This window comes from Rhinatrema bivittatum, chromosome 2 (genome assembly GCF_901001135.1).
Source record: "Rhinatrema bivittatum chromosome 2, aRhiBiv1.1, whole genome shotgun sequence".
NCBI lineage: Eukaryota > Metazoa > Chordata > Amphibia > Gymnophiona > Rhinatrematidae > Rhinatrema > Rhinatrema bivittatum.
The window spans coordinates 309,435,219-309,454,907 of record NC_042616.1 but is presented as its reverse complement, the minus strand read 5'-3'; the positions used below and the strand labels follow the sequence as shown (position 1 = coordinate 309,454,907).

At 44.0% G+C, this 19,689-nt stretch overlaps 1 protein-coding gene across 1 annotated transcript in view; it reads left to right on the top strand.

The window, feature by feature from the left end:
* The first annotated feature begins 10,666 nt into the window (after positions 1 to 10,666).
* LOC115084618 (SH3 and cysteine-rich domain-containing protein-like) overlaps positions 10,667 to 19,689 on the top strand; it is a 41,032-nt gene continuing 32,009 nt past the window's right edge. The window contains exon 1 of the mRNA XM_029589705.1: positions 10,667 to 10,743. Coding sequence (XP_029445565.1) covers positions 10,739 to 10,743 — 5 coding nt within the window. The 5' untranslated portion in view covers positions 10,667 to 10,738. The remainder of the gene's footprint in view (positions 10,744 to 19,689) is intronic.

The following is a 19,689-nucleotide window of genomic DNA, read 5'->3' as shown; positions in this document are numbered from 1 at the left end:
TAGATCCAGTGTGGGAATAGGCCTTGGTATTGAGCCTGGGCTATCCTGGCCCTGGATAGCCCGGCCAGTGCCACCAGAGGCTCTATTTTTATTAATTTTTGTTTAATGGATTTTTTAATTTAATTTTTTTTTTTTGCTTTGGCAAACTGAACTGAAAAAAAAAAACATTAAATGAACCAAATCCAAATGAAAAAAAACAAAAATGAAAGAATTTACCAAACCAAAAATTGTACACATCCCTATTGTACGATATTGCTTTTTATTCACATCAGTTTTTGTTGTCTTCCTATTTTGTTCCCTGGCATATGAGCGTACAAGTCATGTAACAATCCAAGCAGCTACCAAGATGTTGCCCAAATATTTAGCCACCTAGGTCCCCATGGCCTTTTTAGACAGTAACTGGCCACCATCAACCTGCTGGAACCTACCCGGTTGGTTTCTGGGGAGGTTTAATCTGCTGCCACTGGCTTGGTTGTTGACCAGTGATGTTGGTAGAACATACTCTCTTTATCTGCCCCTTGTTTTCTCCATATTATCTTTCTGAACTGCACTTGGCCATGACCAACCAGTTTATTTCTGGGGGGTAGTGGCCTGCTGGTATGAACCTGGCTACCTCATGGCCTGCTGTGTCACTAGGTTTATTTGACATCTTAACCCTGTCCCTTCCTTCCATATCATGCCCAAGCATGTCCAGATTACACTTCAAGTGCTGGCCCCCCCCCCCCCCCCCCTCCACTGGTAGGCTATTCCAGGCTCTGACACCTTGCCCTTTAATTCTTACAGCCCTTTAAATAATTCAGCATCCAGACGCTCTTCCATTTCTTACTACCAAGCCTGTAACATCCATACAGCCACTAAAACTAGCGAGGCCATTGTCCAAAAACATCTGGCCTTCCTATGCTTATTGGTGCTTTTGTTCTGGTCTTGGTCTTTCCGTTCAGGTTATCTCAGCCTTCTTGGAAGTCTGATACTGCTGGTCCGCCACTGTTAGAGTTGTAACCTCTGCTCTGTGCAGGTTACCCCAGTCTTTTTGGAAGTCTGATACAATCATACCAATATGTTAGGAATGTAACCATGCCAGGTTATCCCAGGGTAGTGATGATTTAATCATGGCTGTGATTAGTGCAGCCCTATTGCAGTTGTTAGGGTTTAGCAAAGCCTGATGAAGTGATATCTTCATGCTCTCACCATTAATTTGTGGTTTTCTCTCACTGTTCCTCCAAATTTCATATGCCTGAGCAAACATTCAAGCTCTTTCTTTCATTTCTTCCACCTGTCACCCCCAACCTCCCTTCCTGTATAATGCCCCCTCTAATTATTTTGTTCATCAGGAAGGGTCACATTAGAAAACAAATATTTTCTGAGCACAGATACAGAGCAAAATACGTAGATATTTTTTTACCTTGAAAGGGGGAGAAGACAGTGAATTTCCAGATCCTCTGCTCCATGCCCTGCAGAGTTCCGCACAATCTTCAGTTTACAGGCTGCATGAATCCGGATTTTTTTTTTTCTATGGATCTGCAGCACCTACAAAACAACCTCCTAGACCGCAGCACATCCACCCTCCAGGATAGCAGAAAATAACCATGAAGTAAAATAAAGCAACTTCAACTTTACTTCATTCAATAAATGCAAGTTATGACAAATATCAGCATAATTAAATAAATGTGGTTAATATGGAGGCCAATATTTAGTAGGCCGTTTAGTGGACAAGTTATTCACCCACCCTTTACCACCAAGAATGGCCCCTTTTCTGTGTGCCAGGATTGCTGTTCTCACCGATCCCGGCCGCTTCTTGCGTAACTTAGTCTGTTACATACTAAAGTTACGCAGGAAGCATCTGGGATCCTTGAGAACAGCAATCCTGGCACACAGAGGAGGGACCATTCATGGAAGTAATGGGTGGGTGGGAGGGTGACAGGCAGGGGTGGAGGAGAGGGAATGACAGTGGGGGGAGGCAGAGGAGGCACATTTTAAGGTTTTTTTAGTGGGGGGGGGAGGAAGGGAGACCCGGGTCAGCGGCAAAAATGTGCTGAAAGTTTTAAAGTTTCCCAAGTTGCTTGTTGGGGCATGGGGGGGGGGGGGGGGGGTGGAAAGAGATATGTGGTGATGGTGGGGTGGGCATGGGGCCAGGGGCCCGTGATTTAGGTTTTATTTCTTCCTAAGGTGCACTACTTGGATATCTCTGAAGATATCCAGGTAAGTAGTGAGTTATTCTGCCACATGAGGGCAGATAACTTTAGGACTGCTCTGAAGCAAGTCTAATGTCATTTGGCTAACCTAGCCAGATATACCCAATATTCAGCTAGGTTAGCTGGATAACTCAACCCCTCTTCGGAATGCCCCTTTATTATTTGGCTAAATTCTAGATGGGTAACTAGTTGCCATACCAAGGGCCAGATTTTCAAATCTAAGCCCAATTTTATAACATGCTCGTGCAAGTTATAAAATCTAGGCTTGGCGCGCGCAAGGGGGTGCACACTTGTGCATCTTGCGTGCACCGAGCCCTAGGGGAGCCCTGATGGCTTTCCCCATTCCCTCAGAGGCCGCGCCGAAATCGGAGCGGCCTCGGAGGGAACTTTCCTTTCACCCCCCCCCCACCTTCCCCTCCCTTCCCCTATCTAACCCGCCCCCCAGCACTACTTAAATCCCCCCCCCCCCACCTTTATTATTTAAGTTATGCCTGCCTCTGGGCAGGCGTAGGTTGTGCGCGCCGGTCAAGTGCTGGCGCACGATCCCCTGGCCTAGCAGGCCTTCGGAGGCCTCTGGCCATGCCCATGCCCCGCCCCGGACCACCCACGCCCGGCACCTTTTTCGAGCCCTGGGACATACGCGCATCTCGTGGCTTGCGCGCGTTGCCGAACCTATGCAAAATAGGCTCGGCGCGTGCAGGAGGGGTTTAAAAAGGTTACGTGCATATATTACACACGAAACCCTTTTAAAATCTGCCCCCAAGTATTTCTAGGCCTCTAATGCCAGGTCTACTTTCTACAATATTATACATAGAATTAACTAAATATAAAGGCAGGTTTACCTTTGGAGATGCAGTCACTGCACATCACACCGGGTACTCTGGATGATGACAACATTTAATCTAGTAGAACAGCACTGACTAGAGATAAATAGCAAATAATCAGCGATGGATTTTTGCTGTCCTTTCAGTTTTAATCAAGTGGTAAAAAGGACAGATATGGTGGAATAAATAATGTCTAGCAATGATTTTTTAAACAGCACAGGCTTCTTTTTGTAATTGGAGCAAATGTGTGTAAATAACATAAATTAAACATTTTTTTATGTTTGTGAGTAGCTAACACTTTTCTTTTTTTTATACTCTTTATTTATTGCTTACAAATTATACATAAGCAGCTAGCTTGAAAAAGGAAAAAAAAGAATACAATATGAAAGGAATTTAAATAAAAGAATACAATAGCAGCAGCAACAAAAACATTATTATATATATATATATCCCACAGAGAACTACAATAGAAGCTGAAAAAGGACTGCTTGGGACATCAGGAAAAGGAAAACTAATACATCAAAGAAAAGCTATATAAATGGAGATTATTACACAAGTATACAAGCCATTGTTCTTCTATTCTGGGGTAGATGAGTTTCCCACCTAATAGTGTTTTCAGTTGTGAGGGATCAAATAACATATATGGATTGTTATCCAGTCTAATTATACACCTAGCAGGTTAACCTAATGAAAAATCTCCACCCAAATTAACAACAGTTACCTGAAAGGATAAAAGTTCTCTCCTTCTAAACTGAGTTTGTCATGACACATCTAGAAAAATCCATACCTTTTGTCCAAGAAAAACAGCATCCTTATTACAGAAGTATAATCGCATAATTAAAATGTATTTCAGAAACACATGTGATTAATAAGGTAGTCCGTTCAAATATTACTTCAGGGGTTTGCTCCAGGAAGCTAGTCAAATCAAAAACAGTGGAAAGGACAGGTACCCCAACAGCTGAACTATCGTTCTTTTTATTAGGAAGGTAAAACGAGGGGAGAGAGTTTTCACATAACCCCAACACCTTTTTCAAGTATCTCTTAAGCAAGGGCCAATTAAGGAAGACTGAGGAAAATTAAGCAATCAGACTTATTTTCAAAGATTTCAAGCTTTCTATTAACAATTGAACTTTCCTTGGCAACTAAAGCCTTAAACTCTTGAAAGGATGTAACCTGTGATTCCAACACTTTAATTCTAGTATCGGGACCCCCAAGAACTGTTTGATGAGCAGAAATTTGAACCCCCCCATAACCTCAACACTAGAGGAAACAGTTCCAAATTAGTTATGTGAAGATCTGTCCAAGTTCACTATAGCTCGCCAAACATCATCCAGGCTGATGTTAGACCTCTGTGGCATAGAAAAAAACGAGGTATCACACAAGGATTCCCCTACAACCAAGGGCACACAAGCACTAACCTCAGGTCCAGGAAATGATGACAATGAAGAATCTCCATCCCTGGAAACAGGTGCCACTGGTGGAGAAAGAGGATAGGGGCTAAGTGAGGTTCCATCCTCTGGGTGAATATCTGCCATCCCTTTGGCAGTACCAACAACAAGGGAACCCCCTAAGATGGAAGCTCCAACACCTCTGCTAGCATCAGCGGAATTGTTCATTGAGTAGATGTAGAAGGAATATATTAAACATGCCAAAGCCGTCCCTTCCTCTTACCCATGGAAAGGGAAGAATATGATGAATTTCAGAGCTAGTCAGATTGTTACGCCCGTCGGTCACAGACGGCTGCGACCACTAATGCTCACCTCTTTCTTTACTGCATTGACACCATTGGGGAAAGTGGCAGCCTCCGCCAGCTACCGCTGACCTGCCTGGCATTCCCATGACAGCATGGGCGCTGCCAACCGCCATCTTGCCTTCAGGATCACTTAGGCGCGCGCGCATGGGCCAGTCTTAAGCACATCATGGCGGGAACCTCGGGGCGTCCCCTCCTGACGACATCTACACTCCAACTTGGCAACGAGTTCGCTCACTACAGACTTCCTGTTCCAGTTCCTGCACATTTGGCAAGAGATGCTCTGAGTACTCGCTCCTCGAGGGCCCTTCCTTGTCTCTGGCTATCCTCTCCTCGGAGGGCCTTCTGCCTTGGACTACTGCCTATCCCCGTTTCCCGAGGCTTCCGCTGGAACACACTTTACTGTGAGTACTTTGACTCTACGGACCACTAGTATACCATATCTAGTCTAGAATCCTCTCCGGTGTACCCCGCTCTGTGGGCCACTACTGTACCATCTCTGGTGGGAAACATCTTCGGTGTACCTCACACTGTGGATCTCTGCTGTATCATCTCCAGTGGGAAACTCACTGGTGTACCCAGTGCTGCGGGCCACTACTGTACCATCTCTAAGTGAGGAACCCCTTCAGTGTACCCTGCGCTGCAGGCCACAACCGAGTCATCACTACAGAGAAACCTCATCGGTGTACCCCGCTCTGTGGAACATTACCAGATTTCTACTACTGAGGTATTCCCTCTGGGTATACCCCACTGCACAGATTCTGTGTCTTTCTCCTGCACTCCCTGCTCCTCAGGCAGTGCCCTTCTCTCTCTCTCTAATAAAGACTATTCCACAGCTGTGTCTGACATCTGCTGAGACCTCGCCTCCCAATGGTGAGGCTCTCAGGGCTCCTCCCTGTGGGCAGAACCATCTCTCACCTCGGCCCAGGGCCCACATACCTACAAATCCTAACACAGATGAGGAGAATCTCCAGAAAGACAACTACAGACCGGCCAAAATCCGAACAAAAGGGCACACCGATGGTGGTGTATCACAAAGTGCTGCTTCTTATCAGGACCAGGAGGCACAGGCAGATGATGTCAGGCCCGTGCGTTGAGGGGTCCCTGGCAACAAGATGGCTTAGGAGGGCTAAGACCGGGTAGCAGATGGAACAGTCCAGCAGGTCAGACACTCACTCAAAGAGCCACTTTTTATCGGGATCGGGAGGTGCTGGAAAATGACATCAGGCCTGTGCTTTAAGGGGCCCCAGCTGCGAGATGGTTTAGGAGGGTTAAAACCGGGTGGTGGATGGAACAGTCCAGCAACTCAGCTAACACTATTTTCAGACTGCTTTAGGTAAACGAGTCATAACCAGTGACTCTAGACTCCAGGAGAAAACACATAAGTAGCTTGTTGCTGCATAACTGACAATCCATACAACCAACATTCTTGAGTGAAGTTTCCCAATCCCTTAATTCAATCATTTGAAGAAAGCAGTGGAGTGTCAGTCTCAGCTATCTCTCAGCTCCTGCTCCAGCCCTTCCCCTGATAAACAGTCAGGGCCTGGATAAGGGCGACTTCTGTCTTGCGCCTGCCACCCCCCTGTCACATCGCCCTGTGCCACGCTGCTCCTGCTGGTCTCTGCCCCGACTTCTACCTCTTTCACACTGCCGACTGTGTGTGCTGCTCGCGGCCTGACGAATCTTTGCTCCTCTTTGCGGCAACTGGGAAAGGCTCCGCTCGCGGCACCACATGGCTGTTCTTTGGTGCCCCCTAAGCTTCGGCACCATAGGTGACCGCCTAGTTCGCCTATTGGACACTCTGGCCCTGTAAACAGCCTGCAGGCAACAGGAGGGAGTGAGGCTGAGATAAGAGGTACTCTGCTTCCTAATCCAATATCTGTCATACTGTTGTTCCTCTCCTCTACCCCCTTCCCACCCCCACCCTTACCCCTCCTGTCCTGAAGAGAACAGAGAAGTGGACAGAAAGAGGCAATCAAAATGTTTGATTCCTCAAAAATCACTTAAATCAAGCCTAGGATGATTTTGATATAATTCCTGGATGGATGGATGGATGTCCCTTTAGAAGAATTTCATCTTTATACAAATGTTCTTGCACTTGCAGTTGTGGCCAACCGTACACCAGTTACAAAGACCTCAATGTGTGTTTAGACCTCTGCAAATGCTGATGTCTTTCACAGCTGGAAGAGAGGGCATTAATTCCAGTTCATAGAAGCCTCAATGACTGGCACTATTGCTGACTAGTTTCAAATTTGTGTTAATTCAACCCTTTTTGGGTCTGTTACTATGCCCAAGATGTGTGTACACACATTTTACTGTGTAATTAACAGCATGACAAACTGCTGATATGGAGAGCATTTTCAGCTTACATTATGTAACTCCACCACCACCACCTTTCTTCTGGAGGTCACCTTTCCATCCCCAGAGAGCCCTAGATTCACTCAACCAGAGTGGGAAAATACTACCTCTGGGTCCCATGGACTGGGGACAAGCTCTCCTGCAAGGCCAACTGGGCAGAGGTTATCTCACATAAATGCACAGTCCACACAGATGTTGATGCGCCAAAAAAAAGAGAAAAGTTTACTTGGAAAATTAACCAGCTCTGCATTACAAAACAAATACAGCAGGAAAAACAGCAGAAATAGCAGACAAAAAATCCAGGTCCAAAACTCTTTCATTTCAGTCTCCAACTTCCGATCTCATATAGAGAAATGTCACTCCCAAGGATAACCCTCTGTTCCTTGCTTCCTGGGGCTTTTGTTGTCCCAGAAACAAATTATAGAATCTCTCTTGTAATGATCCCAGATCACTCACAACTTTGGCAGAAATGGCCCAAGACAACTTCTTCCCCTTCCTTCAGGCAATTGAAGTTTCCCAGTCCTTTCATTGGAGCTCCAAGACAGGAACACAGTCTCTTGCTGTCCTGGCCCCCAGACCAACTCCTGCTCACTTGCTTTAGTCCACCCTTCTTCAGACTCCTCTGGTGCCCAGGAGAGCACCAGCTTTAAATCACCAAAGAACTCCAAACTCCTACAACTCTCAAAAATTCACAAGAACTCCTAAAAATTCCACCTGTGCCTCGTGGGAGGCATATTTTATAACACAAATTATTCCATTTCCTGTGGCGAAAAACTACCCTGTCCATCCAGTAAATTACACATACTCCCTTTGAACTTTCTATCAACCTTTTCAGTTCTAAGGTCCTCCATTATAAAAGAGAGAAAAACCTCTTCAAAACACCTCTGACCCATAGGTGAACCCTTCAAGCTGAAAGATCCTTCTTTTTAACACATAAGACACACTGCCACCATCTAGTGGCCAAGAAGGGGTTACAATAAGATCATGTTCTTTGAAAGAAAAGGACTTTCTCAAGAAAATATAAAAAAGATAGTTCCACTGTTTCAATTCAAATTATTTGTGCAATTTTAAGTAGGTGCTTGTCTATGCGTGCAAATGCTGTGTCTACCACATAAGTGGGGAGATTCTAGTAGACACTCTGACGAAATTACCAGTTTTCCCAGTTTTTTTCTAGTTCACCCAAGTAAGGGATAGGACTTCCTAACCCCCCCTAGTTAAATAGCTTCCCTTTTACCCTGTTAACCCCAACCTTTAAAACCCCGCTCACTTCGTTACTTTTTTTTGTTTTCTGACTTACATGCTATCCATAGCAGAAGTATAGTTATGCGGCAGGAACCCCAACATGCACTTATGCGTTTAGCTATTTACACACTGACTTCATTGAGAAATCCAAGAATGCCCATGCCCCGCCCAGAACACACCTATGCCTCGCCTCTTTTTTGAGAACATTTTTTTTGTGTGCATATGTGCGTACATGGGCGCTTTTTAAAATCCATGCAGCTCGCGCTGGCACGACTTGTGCGCATATCTCCCAGTTTTTACGCACACCGGGCTTCTAAAATGTTCCTGTTAATGTTTGTGGTGTTTATTAAGCTCTCTCCCTTCTGATCTCATTCAGCAGTCATCGATGACCGTGTTTCCCCAACCATTTTCACAAATCGAGTATAAGGTTCCTATGCTTATTCACAAACTGATCAGTCACGTTTGCGCTCCGTGGCTTGGTGCAGCTTTAAGAATGTATATTCCATCTCGATCTCGCTGATCACAGAACAAAGGTTTACTAGAAGTTCCATCTGTTAAGTTGACACACCTGGGTGAAATTAGGGACCGTGATTTTTCTGTGGCCGGTCCAATATTGTGGAACAGTATGCCGGAAAAAATGAGAATTGAGGCAATTACTTCTGTCTTTAAAAACTTATTGAAAAACCTGGCTGTTCCAAAGGCATTTTGGGAGTATATCATCATAGATGCTCCCGGAAGGGAGGTAAACAGATTAGATTGCAGGCAGAGTTCAGCATGGTGACTCTAGATGTTGTAATGTTAGTATTAAATTTTGCATTTAATGTATGTGCTAGGAGGCTTGTAAACCGCATTGACCTTTTTGCGATATTGCGGTCTAAAAATGCTTGTCAAATCAATAAATAGATAAATAATAGGCAGCATGCAGAGCATGAATAGCTGGGCCCCACTTTGTTCGCTGCACACAGTGCATACAGCACTTCCTCATCTTCGCCTTCCTGAACTTTCCCCTCTGAGTTCTCTCATCCTCTGTCATATCCCCAGGCTGAATGAGACAGGGAGAGTATGCACTGAGCACTGGATTTGAGTCATTCTGAGTGTTGGGAGCAGCAGCAATGGAGGAGCTCAGGCAGCCAAGGTAAATAACCAAGCCAGCTGCCCACGTCACATTGACTTCTCCCTTCTAGAAGGAACTAGCCCATTGTGAAGAGTTCATCTGTGTCTCTGCCCTCTCTCTCTGACAGGTCAATGCAATAGGATGTGCTTAAAAATGTACGTCCAAACTGGGCGCCCGTTTTTTTAAAGCGTGCAGAGCAAACTTTCCAGAGTGCCCAATGCTACATTTAAATGAGCTGCTATGTTAAAATGGACGCGCTAGGGAGAAATTGTCTGTCCCTAACGCTCAAATGCATCGGGCGCCCAGGAGATGTGGCTTTGAGCTTACATATTGTTATGGGTGCTCAAGAAAGAATTAATGTAATGGATCGATTACAAAATAAAAAAACTTTTCTGGACGCACAATATACATGCACAATAGCAAGGGGTGAAATTGGCCTGCAGTGTGTATATTGTGCGTCCAGAAATTTTCTTTTTGTAATCGATCCATTTAATTAACTCTTTATTGTTAATCACCAAAAGCAGTAGATCTAGTCCTCCTCTGTAGAGGAACCACAGAGAACAGTATCTTGAATTTTTTCATAAGCCCATGACTCGCGGAATGACTTATCGCTAGCTCTGGGACTGATGTAAATTTACCACGTTAAGAGGTGTGTGGGATTTTTCTGTTTCAGGAGGTAATAACTAATAGTCTCATCTACTTGGAATTTACATGTGATGAGTGCTATCAGCTATGCAGTTGTTTGGGCACGCATTTTGGACTCACTAATCGCCTAGTTGCATCGGGTGTTAGTGTAGCGCGTCCAAAACGCCCCTTGGTGGTCGATGTGCCACGCAACATTTTTTGTTAATGTTCATTGGTGTGTCTTGGGCTTGTAAAGGTTGGGCAACACTGATCTAGGACAACTCCAACAGTTATGAGTCCCCAGGATGGGCATGGGGACATACTTCTTTTATATACTCCCTTGCCCTTTGTAACTGCATCTTGTGACAGCTGCAAAAACGACATATGTAATACTATTTATAAAACAAGAAAGCAATCTGAAAGAGTGAAAAAAAAATCCCACAGTAAATCAAAGATTGAAACGGCTTAGATCAGCCTGCATTAAAGATTAAAATTTTATTTATAATAGGATGCTCAAAATACAATGTCACAATTCCGCACATGTCTTTTACTACAGGGAATTCCTTGTAAGGAATCACTGGACACATATATCGCCTTGTACAAATTCATACCACAAGAGACTGAAGACTTGGAGATGAGGTAATTGTGAGAATATAAAAGTGTTATTAGAATGTCATAATGCATTGTGCAATCATGCATATTCAGTTTGGTGCAATATACACAGAGTAGGGGATGGGGGGGAGGGTTCCTATGTATTAATGGTTTTTAAAATAGGCACGTATTAACAGCCACCTTATCGTGTAATATGCTACATAGTGTAATTCCTAATATGGCAGGCCAGCAATCTACAAAAATGGCTCAGTGTAGATGTTATATCAAAAAGATGAACCTCAACTTATAAAGAACTTAATACGATACCACTCACATACCACCAAAAATAATTTTATGAGACCATCAAATATAGGAGGCTAGGATCAGAAGCACTCTTATAGACATAAAGTGCTATTACCCAACTTGCACAGCCACAAACTGAACTGATGCCTCACCAGAATAGTGCCGGGCTTATATCTTTTCTCCAACAAGCTTTCATAACCCTTCCTAAGAATGACTATAAGATAAGGGGGTCATTTTCAAAGGAGTTACGCATGTAAATGTGACATACTATCGTAGCAATTTTCAAAAGCTATTTACTCGAGTAAAGTGCACTTACTTGAGTAAATCCTATGGACAATTCAATGGCATATATTGTAGCAATTTTGAAAAGCCCACTTACTTGAGTAAAGTGTATTTACTCGAGCAAAAACCAGTTTTGCTCGAGTAAATGCTTTTTAAAATCTACCCCCATGTGTCTATGATAATGTTTTTGGTCTATAAAATTATTTGAAAGAAAAAGTAAAAAACAAAAATTGTTGAAATGAGAGACCGATGATTATAAAACTGGTGATCCTAGCCTCCTATATATGAAGGTCTCATAAAATTATTTTTGGTGGTATGTGTGTGGAATCGTATTAAGTTCTTTATAAGTTGTGATTCATCTTTTTTATATAGTTGAGGCAAAACCGCAATTTTTAATACTTTTATTAATTTGTCAATGTAGATGTTAACATGCACGCAAGTTCCTTAACACACAATATTGTAACTGAGACATGCAGTTAGCAGTGTTTTCACCTCTACTCTTATCTGAAATATAAAATCCTCTTTAATGCTGTCCCCTCCTTGTCAGTGCTGTGAGCTGGGTGGCAAGCTCTGTACTAGGTGTGGATTTAAGGTTTAGTTGAAAAAGAAAGGATAGTTGCAGAGAGGGAAATTCAGTTATAAGTCACTTGTTGATTGTGCTGGCCTCTGACTGTTTTTTCTTTTGATTGTTTCCCTTCCAATTGTCTGGTCTCTGACTTGTGGCGTGAAATCTTCTGTAAAAGTGTTGGTGGTTTCTATCTCGCCAGTCATGCCTCTGACAAGAGCTGTAGAGCATGACAGAGTGGAACACTTTGGCGTGACAGGAGAGAGCTTGACGAGTGGCAGGGAATTAGTGGGAATCAACACTCTGTGCCGGGTGTGAGAGATGCTAGGGCCAGAAATGTTGAAGAGGACTAAGAAAAGAGGAGAAGAACTGAATGCATGGAGGAGAGGAAGAGATTGCAAGTGCAGGTGAACAGCAAAAGGAGGAAGGGCAGCAGCAGGAGAAAAAAGGAGGCAGTGGATAGTAGTCAGACAATGGGGTGAGTGAAGAAGAGCAAAGAGGATGCCGACAAAGAGAATCTTGAGGGGGGGGGGGGAATGGGAAGGGGTGGCAGAGGACAGGAATAAGGGAGAGGAAGTAAGAGCAGATGCCAGGCAGGGAAAAACGCTCAGCAATGACCAGGAAACCACTACCCTTCTACTCCATGTTTCCCTCCTCACTGGCGGTCACTCATAGTTTGGCTGAACTGTGCAGACCCCAAGTACTCTACTACCCAACCCCACTCGCCTGATAAGGTTGTGCTTGAGCTATCAGTATTCATGTCCTGGTCCTGGGGATGGAAGGGAAAAGTGTTCTCGCTCAAATACAATTTTGTGAGGGACACCTGTTCATGTGAACCAGAGTGCAGTCACATTCTGCACAGGACCCAGGCCCACCATATTTTTCCCATTTAATAACAGGACGTGAAAGAGCTCCCAAGTGACATAGTTAAGTTAGGGTGTCGGTAAACCTGTCCTGCCTTTAGATTTTATACTCCAATGCATTGTGCTATTTGTAATTCCTGCTTCTACCAGAATGCGTTAGGATGAGGTTTTCAGTCTAAGCTAAGATGGTCAAATAGACCACCTAGGGCTAGGCTAAGCTTTCCACCTCACTCCAGGTAAACTGGAGCTGAGGTGGCAACCTTAAAAATCCTAGACCAGCCTGAAATTTGCCTCATTGAATTCGTCTATTTTGCAGCCATGATGTGTAGCCATGAGCTGCATGGGTGGATTTGGGCATGCTCTACGAAAACCTAATAAATGACCAGCAAACACACTGCTTTCATGGCCCTGAAGCCTGTAGTGATGATCCACTGCATTTCCGGTACGATCCAGTTGAGGGAAGTCTTATGTACAAGACCGTCCTCCTGAGTTCCACAGGCTGCCCGTTGTCAATATAAGTCTCCAGGTATGTGCAGATCAGAGAACAGTGCTCAGCCAAGTGCTGAGGTTGCTGCACAGGAACTGTACCGCCTACCCTAAAATCTGGCCTACCCTAAACTCATTCCATATACTATCTAATGTATGGTCTCCAAGGAGGAAACTTCAGAGAAGGGCAAAGAAAGGGAGCAGCTTCCTACAGAAAAAGGAATGAGCAATGAAAGGGGGGTTGTGCTTAGTCAGATTGCACTCCACCCTCTCCAAAGAAAACTACTTGCAAAATCTGAGTAAATGTCTAATACTAACGAGCAAAGCACTCCACAGTGATCCCACTACAGACTTGACTCCCAATTGCACTAGATTTCCTAACACATGGAGGTAGGCAAGGGGGAATCGTTCTCAAGATCTGAGTTAATACTGACTGGGACCCAACACTTGACAGTAATATTATGAAGGATGCAGCAGGCAAGCACAATCTCAGCCATTTTGTTTAACATATCAAAAGTGTGCTTGACGATAGAGAGTGTGGACATGTATGCCATCTTGTACCTCTTCAGGCTTAGTTACAGGTTTAAGAATCCCGTGTGGCACCCATATTTTCTATCACCTATAGAAAAGAAACAAGATCATGTGAGTAGATTATAGGAGCTCTTATATGTTTCAGTTACAGTATGTGCTTAGAATATGCCATATAGAGGTACCTCTCTACTCCAGGATGAGAAAATATTCTTGTGAAACATGATACGTCTGCATCACATCATATTGGTGAGGTATCCTAGGTATGTATATGACTGGCAGAACATGCTTTGAAGTGCTGAAAAAGTGCAAAAAGCAGAATATTAAAAAAAAATTATGTTTTTAAAACAATGAGGGGTTTCTTATCCAGCAGCTATCCTCAGCCATATCTGCCCTTCTCAAATTTTTAGAAGATGGCAGATAAATGCAGCATAACAGTCATGGCAGAACCGCAGGTACCTCAGTACTACACTCAGAATGTTCATGTGTGCATCACACAACACCTGCACATTTAGAGGTGAATTTTAAAAGCCGGGCGTGCACCAAGATCGGGAGATGTGCACGCATACAGAACATTCACATGTGCACCTGATTTTAAAAACCACCAACATGCATGCATATCTCCCCATATGCTAATATTTCACTCTGAATGTAAAAGGGGTGTGGTGTGGGTGGGGCATGAGCATTCCAGAGCAGGACCAAGAGATATGTGTGTAAATACCTACGTGGCTGGGCACGTGCCAGGTGCAGTGCTATGTTAATTTAGTTCTGCATTGGAGGAGGTGTAAGTTAAAAACAAACAAAATACAGGCATCCCTGAGCGGTTTAAGGGTCTAGGGTAACTGGTGGGAGTGCAGGATAAAGAACGAGGAGGGTTTGGAGGACCTAGCTCTAGACTGGACGAACTGGTGAAACTGGTCATGGCATGGATATGTACCTGTTATGAAATTCCCCTAGTTGCGTGGCTCAAACCAGATTTTGTGCAGCTGCGTGCACACATTTGCAAAATTGGGTGCATACATATGTGTGCCAAGGCTATTTTATTACGTGTGTGATTGTTATAAAATTGCCATGTTTCTGGATGCACGCCGATGTACATGTGCGCCCTTTTGAAAGTTACCATCTCTGGGAATGAAAGTACTTGCAGTTTGTTACAAGGTGGAAACAGCACTTCATGCATGTAGTCCATTACACCCATCAGGTTTGGTAGTCAGGTGAAGTTATAGAAATTGGTTTTGAGAGGCTGTCACCTCTGGGTAATGTGGTGTGTGTGTATGGAAAATAAACTAACATCATTGCTAGCATGCCTTCCTGTGACTTCCAACATGTAGGTTCCTCTCCCATGAGTCCTGTCTTTTTTTCTCCTTCTAAATCTGTGTGGTTGGCTGCAAGCTTCCTGTAACTGAACAGCCAGTATGGCTTCAGGGCAAGCATGCTGAGTAAAATCATGTGATGTATCTGTGTGACCTTCCATAGCTTGCCACCTGCTTGCTGTTAATATACCTGCATTAAAGTTAACCTCCAGAGAGTTATTTTGGGACACTGAGACCACGATAAACTTTGCAGGATTTAATGTGCCTTATCATATCCCATGTTAGAGTGTAATAAGTTGATTAGTGTACATTTGTATCTTATCAGTTCATTAACAAGGGCATTGACATTACTTTAGCACATGCCTGCAACCATGGTCCTGAAAACCTTCGCTTTAGCAAGTGCAGCCATTAATGCAAATTAAGTACTCACATGCACTTTAGTGCATAAACCCCTAAGTGTTTCAAATTTCATCACACTAGATAGCTCCGTAACTGAGTTATTTGGGGGAAGAGATATTGCCAAGTCTGATAAATTTCAAGCATTTGCACTTTTGAGTTATATCAGAGGGCGACATTATGTACTTTAAGCTTCTTTTTCTAGCACTAACTATAGAAAAATACTGGAGCAATAGTGAGTTCCTTTCATGAATCCAACATAATAACTTCATGAAAACTGCAGCCTATCAATTTAGCACAGTCAATGAAATCTGTCATCTATCGTCATTGTTTTTTATTTAGCCATGGCTCAGATGCTAATACTATGACCCAGATGAGACACTGAGTCATTGTTGGATTTTCCCTTTTCCAAACACATCTCTGTTTAAAAACCTATTTGGCAGTTGCCAGATGGGTCCTCTCTAGTGCACATGTTAAGTGGAAAGTAACCCAAACAAAGCAACATGTCATCTCACCACTCAATACCATATTGCTTAGTATTTTCCCATGAGCATCACATTGCCCCTCGTTTTGCTTCTGGTATTATTTGCTCCATAAAAATCAGGCAATTGCAGGAGAATATTCTAGCAAGCTAGGTACCCTATTGCATGCGCTTTCTTACAAACAATTGGATACAATAAACAAAAGAGATTAAAATTAAAAAATGTATTTTTTCAGGTATCAAACTAGAATCACAATAAAACCCAATTAAATGACTTATACTTCAAAATATATTTATTTTAAATGTTCTAATGCATCATATCTCTCTATATTATAAAAATGTAAGAATCTCTGTGTGAGGATTGTGGCTCCTATGCACATCATGGTGCTCACCCGAAAGCAGTGGGGCAGATTTAGGCAGTGGAATAATGTGCGGCAGGTTCACCACCGGTGGGCTTCTGACAGTGGCAAGGGTGGTGAGGTTTTCCAGGCTTCACTAGTAGAAAATAAAAGAATGATGGCATCAACAAGGCTGGTGGGTGCTTCCAGGAAGACATGGTCTGAGCCCAAGGTAGGAGGGGAGTAAAAGAGTAGGAGGGAGAGGGAGAGAAAGGGAAGGGAGGGATGAATTAGAATAGGAAAGGAAAGAAGTTGAGTGCCAGAGTAGAAGGGTGAGTGGAAGAGGAGAGAAAGGGGACTGAGGGTGGTAAGGAGGGAGCAGGGTGAGGTGGAGGGAAGGGGAGAGTGTGGGTGAGGAGGAGAGGGGAACCAAAGTGAGGTGTGAGGGAGAGTGTTTGAATGAGGGGGACAGTGTGAGTGAGGGGAAGGGACAAAATGGAGGTGTGAGAAGGAAAGAGTGCACACCCTGCCCAAACAAACAAACACACACCCATATCCTGCCCACACACTCCCGTGTACATTGGAAATGAATGACCATCAAAATCACAGTCTGGGGACTATCTTCAAGGACCTTCTGCGATAAAATCAATAGTTCTGTTTTATTGATGTTCAGCATCAGCCTATGATGCTCAAGCCGTTGCTTGAATGCTGATGGACATATCGTCAAGCACTCAAAAGTATCTTTCCAGGATGTTGGAATGAAAAAATGTATGTCATTCACATACAATTTAAAATTAACACCAAGTGTTGCCAAAAGCTTGCATAGTGGCATAAGGTATCAATCAAACAACGTAGCTGACACGGCAGATCCTTGAAGAACACTTTTTGAAACATTGTACCAGTTTGATCCCTTAGGGTTTATACCTGAGGCAAGGGAAACTAAAGTGATTTGCCCAAGGTCACAAGGAGTAGCAGCAGGTTTGAATCCCTTTTTACAACCCACAGATCTAATCACTAGGCTACTCCTCTTCTTGCTCTTCTTCTAATGCCTTAAAACCACTTTGGGGTAGATTGTAAGAGGGTTATGCGCATAAGTTATGTGCGTAACCCTTTCAAAACCACCCTGCGCGCACCGAGCTTATGTTGCAAAGGCTCGGCGGCGCGTGCAAGCCCCGGGACGTGCATAAGTCCCGGGGCTTTCCTGGGGGGGGGGGCGTGTCGGGAGAGTATCGGGGGCGTGTCGCGGCGGCACGTCATCCGTGGGCATTCCAGGGGTGTGGCCACGGGCGTGGTTCCAGCTCGGGGGCGTTTCAGGGCGTGGCCGAAGCCTCCGAAATCGCTCCTGGGCCGGGGAATCGCGCGGCGGTGGCCGACCCCGGATTTTGCGCGCCGACCCCGGATTTTATAAGATACACGCGGCTAGACGCGTATTTTTATAAAACCCGGCGTACTTTTGTTTGCGCCTGGTGCACAAACAAAAGTACGCAAGGGCATAGTTTTATAAAATCTACCCCCTTGTGTCAACTTATTTCCAACTTTCACTTTTAAAGACACATTGCAATCTCAAAGATCCATATTCAGTAAGCCAGCAAATGTACAAGTTATCTAGCTAAAGTTATTCAGGTAATTTGACTCGGATATTCAACAGGATAAACATCCCACTGAAATACTTGCCTGGGCTACATGTAACTGAAAACTTAAAAACCAAACCGGCTACCTTTGAATATAACAGGTTAGGATGTTAAGTTATCCAACCTTGCATGGTCAGATAGCTTGCTAATCAACCAAATGTTTTAAAACTTATCAGGCTAAGTATCACTGTAAAACAACAAAAAAGTGCTCTGCGAGCCTGCAGCCCAATTCCCACCCCCCTCCTCAATATGAGGTCAATGTAATAAAACCCATGCTAATATTGAAGTTAAATTTTATCATGGGATTTACTTAATTCCATGTTAAAAACAGGGGTTCCCCGCAGGATGCAGTAAGCTAAGGGAATGCAGTCAAACAGGAATTTAAAAAAACGAATTAAACAAAAAATGTGTGCTAAAATGTGTGTTAAACTAAAAAATCCACACTAATACAGAAAAGTGCTTTGAAGCAGGAGTAAGGAGATAAGTGCTTGAGGTTGGAAGGAGTGTGACCAAAATGACCTTGCATACTAGATTGGCATTGGACATACCGACTTGGGCACAGTTTCACATGCAAGACCATTTGGCCAAGTGAAATCAAAGGGTAAGCTCTCTACAACTGAACAGTACACACTTTGGTGCTGTGCATTTCACATGGTTGTAGTTGCCTGTTCCAGCAAGCTTGCCCTTTGATTTCACTTGGCAAAATGTGCTTGCGTGCGAGATTGGCACCGGACATTCTGACCTGGGCACGGTCTTGAATGTGAGTCCATTTTGGTCACACTCCTTCCAGTTTCAAGTGCTTAACTCCGTACTCCTGGTTTAATCTAAGTGGATTTTCAGATTAACTCCTTGGCCTGAGGTAGAGTATAAATTAACTCACATTTCTGATGGCCATGATATTCTGTTGCTGTGCCCATGAGGTAGTATCTTTCTACCAGAGTGGGTGCAGCAATAGAATAACTGTGGCCACCAGAAATGCTGAGTTTACTCCACCTCAGACCAAAGAAGGTATAAACTCTCTGGGGCTTGCACCTACAGTTGAACAAAACATACGCTCTCATGGGAAGGCACCTTCATCTGAATGGTATGCACTTGGTGTTGTGCATCCTGGCTTTGAGGTACTGCTCAGCTGTCTATGCCCACCCCAGAGAGATTACATTGGAAATGTAAATCCTCCTGGGACTGAGGTGGAGTACCACACTGGGCACAACAATAAACATTTGCCACCAGATATGTGAGTTTACTCTACCTCAGACCCAGTGGTTAAATTTCTAGTGTAAGCTCCATGAGGACGTCACCAGTCACGGGTTTTCTGTCTTTTCTTGAACAATTGGACAGCACACGCACATATGGTGCTAAAGTGTGTACCGTTCAGCTGTTGGTGCCCACCCAGATAGCCTATGCTTTCTTCATCTAGTTATGGATGCAGTCCCCAGAGAGCTTATTCTGTTATTTTACTTGCCATTCCTTGTCAAAATGGCTTTGAATGAGAGAATGTGCCCACAAGTTGGGATACACACTAGTCTCACATGTGAAGACATTTTGGCAAGGCATGGCAAATAAAATGAAAGCATAAGCTCTTCTGGGTGGGCACCTTCAGCTGAACAGTATGCTCTTTGGTGCTGTGCCTCCAACTTTGGCATTCTGTTCAGCTTTAGGTGCCCCTCACCCCAAGAGTGTTTAAACTTTGTTAAATTAGCTGTAGCGGCCCACCCCAGAGAGTTCATGCTTTGGTTTTACTTCCCATTCTCTGCCAAAAGGGCCTTGGATGCAAGAATTTGCTCCTTGGAGTGGGCATTTATAGCTAA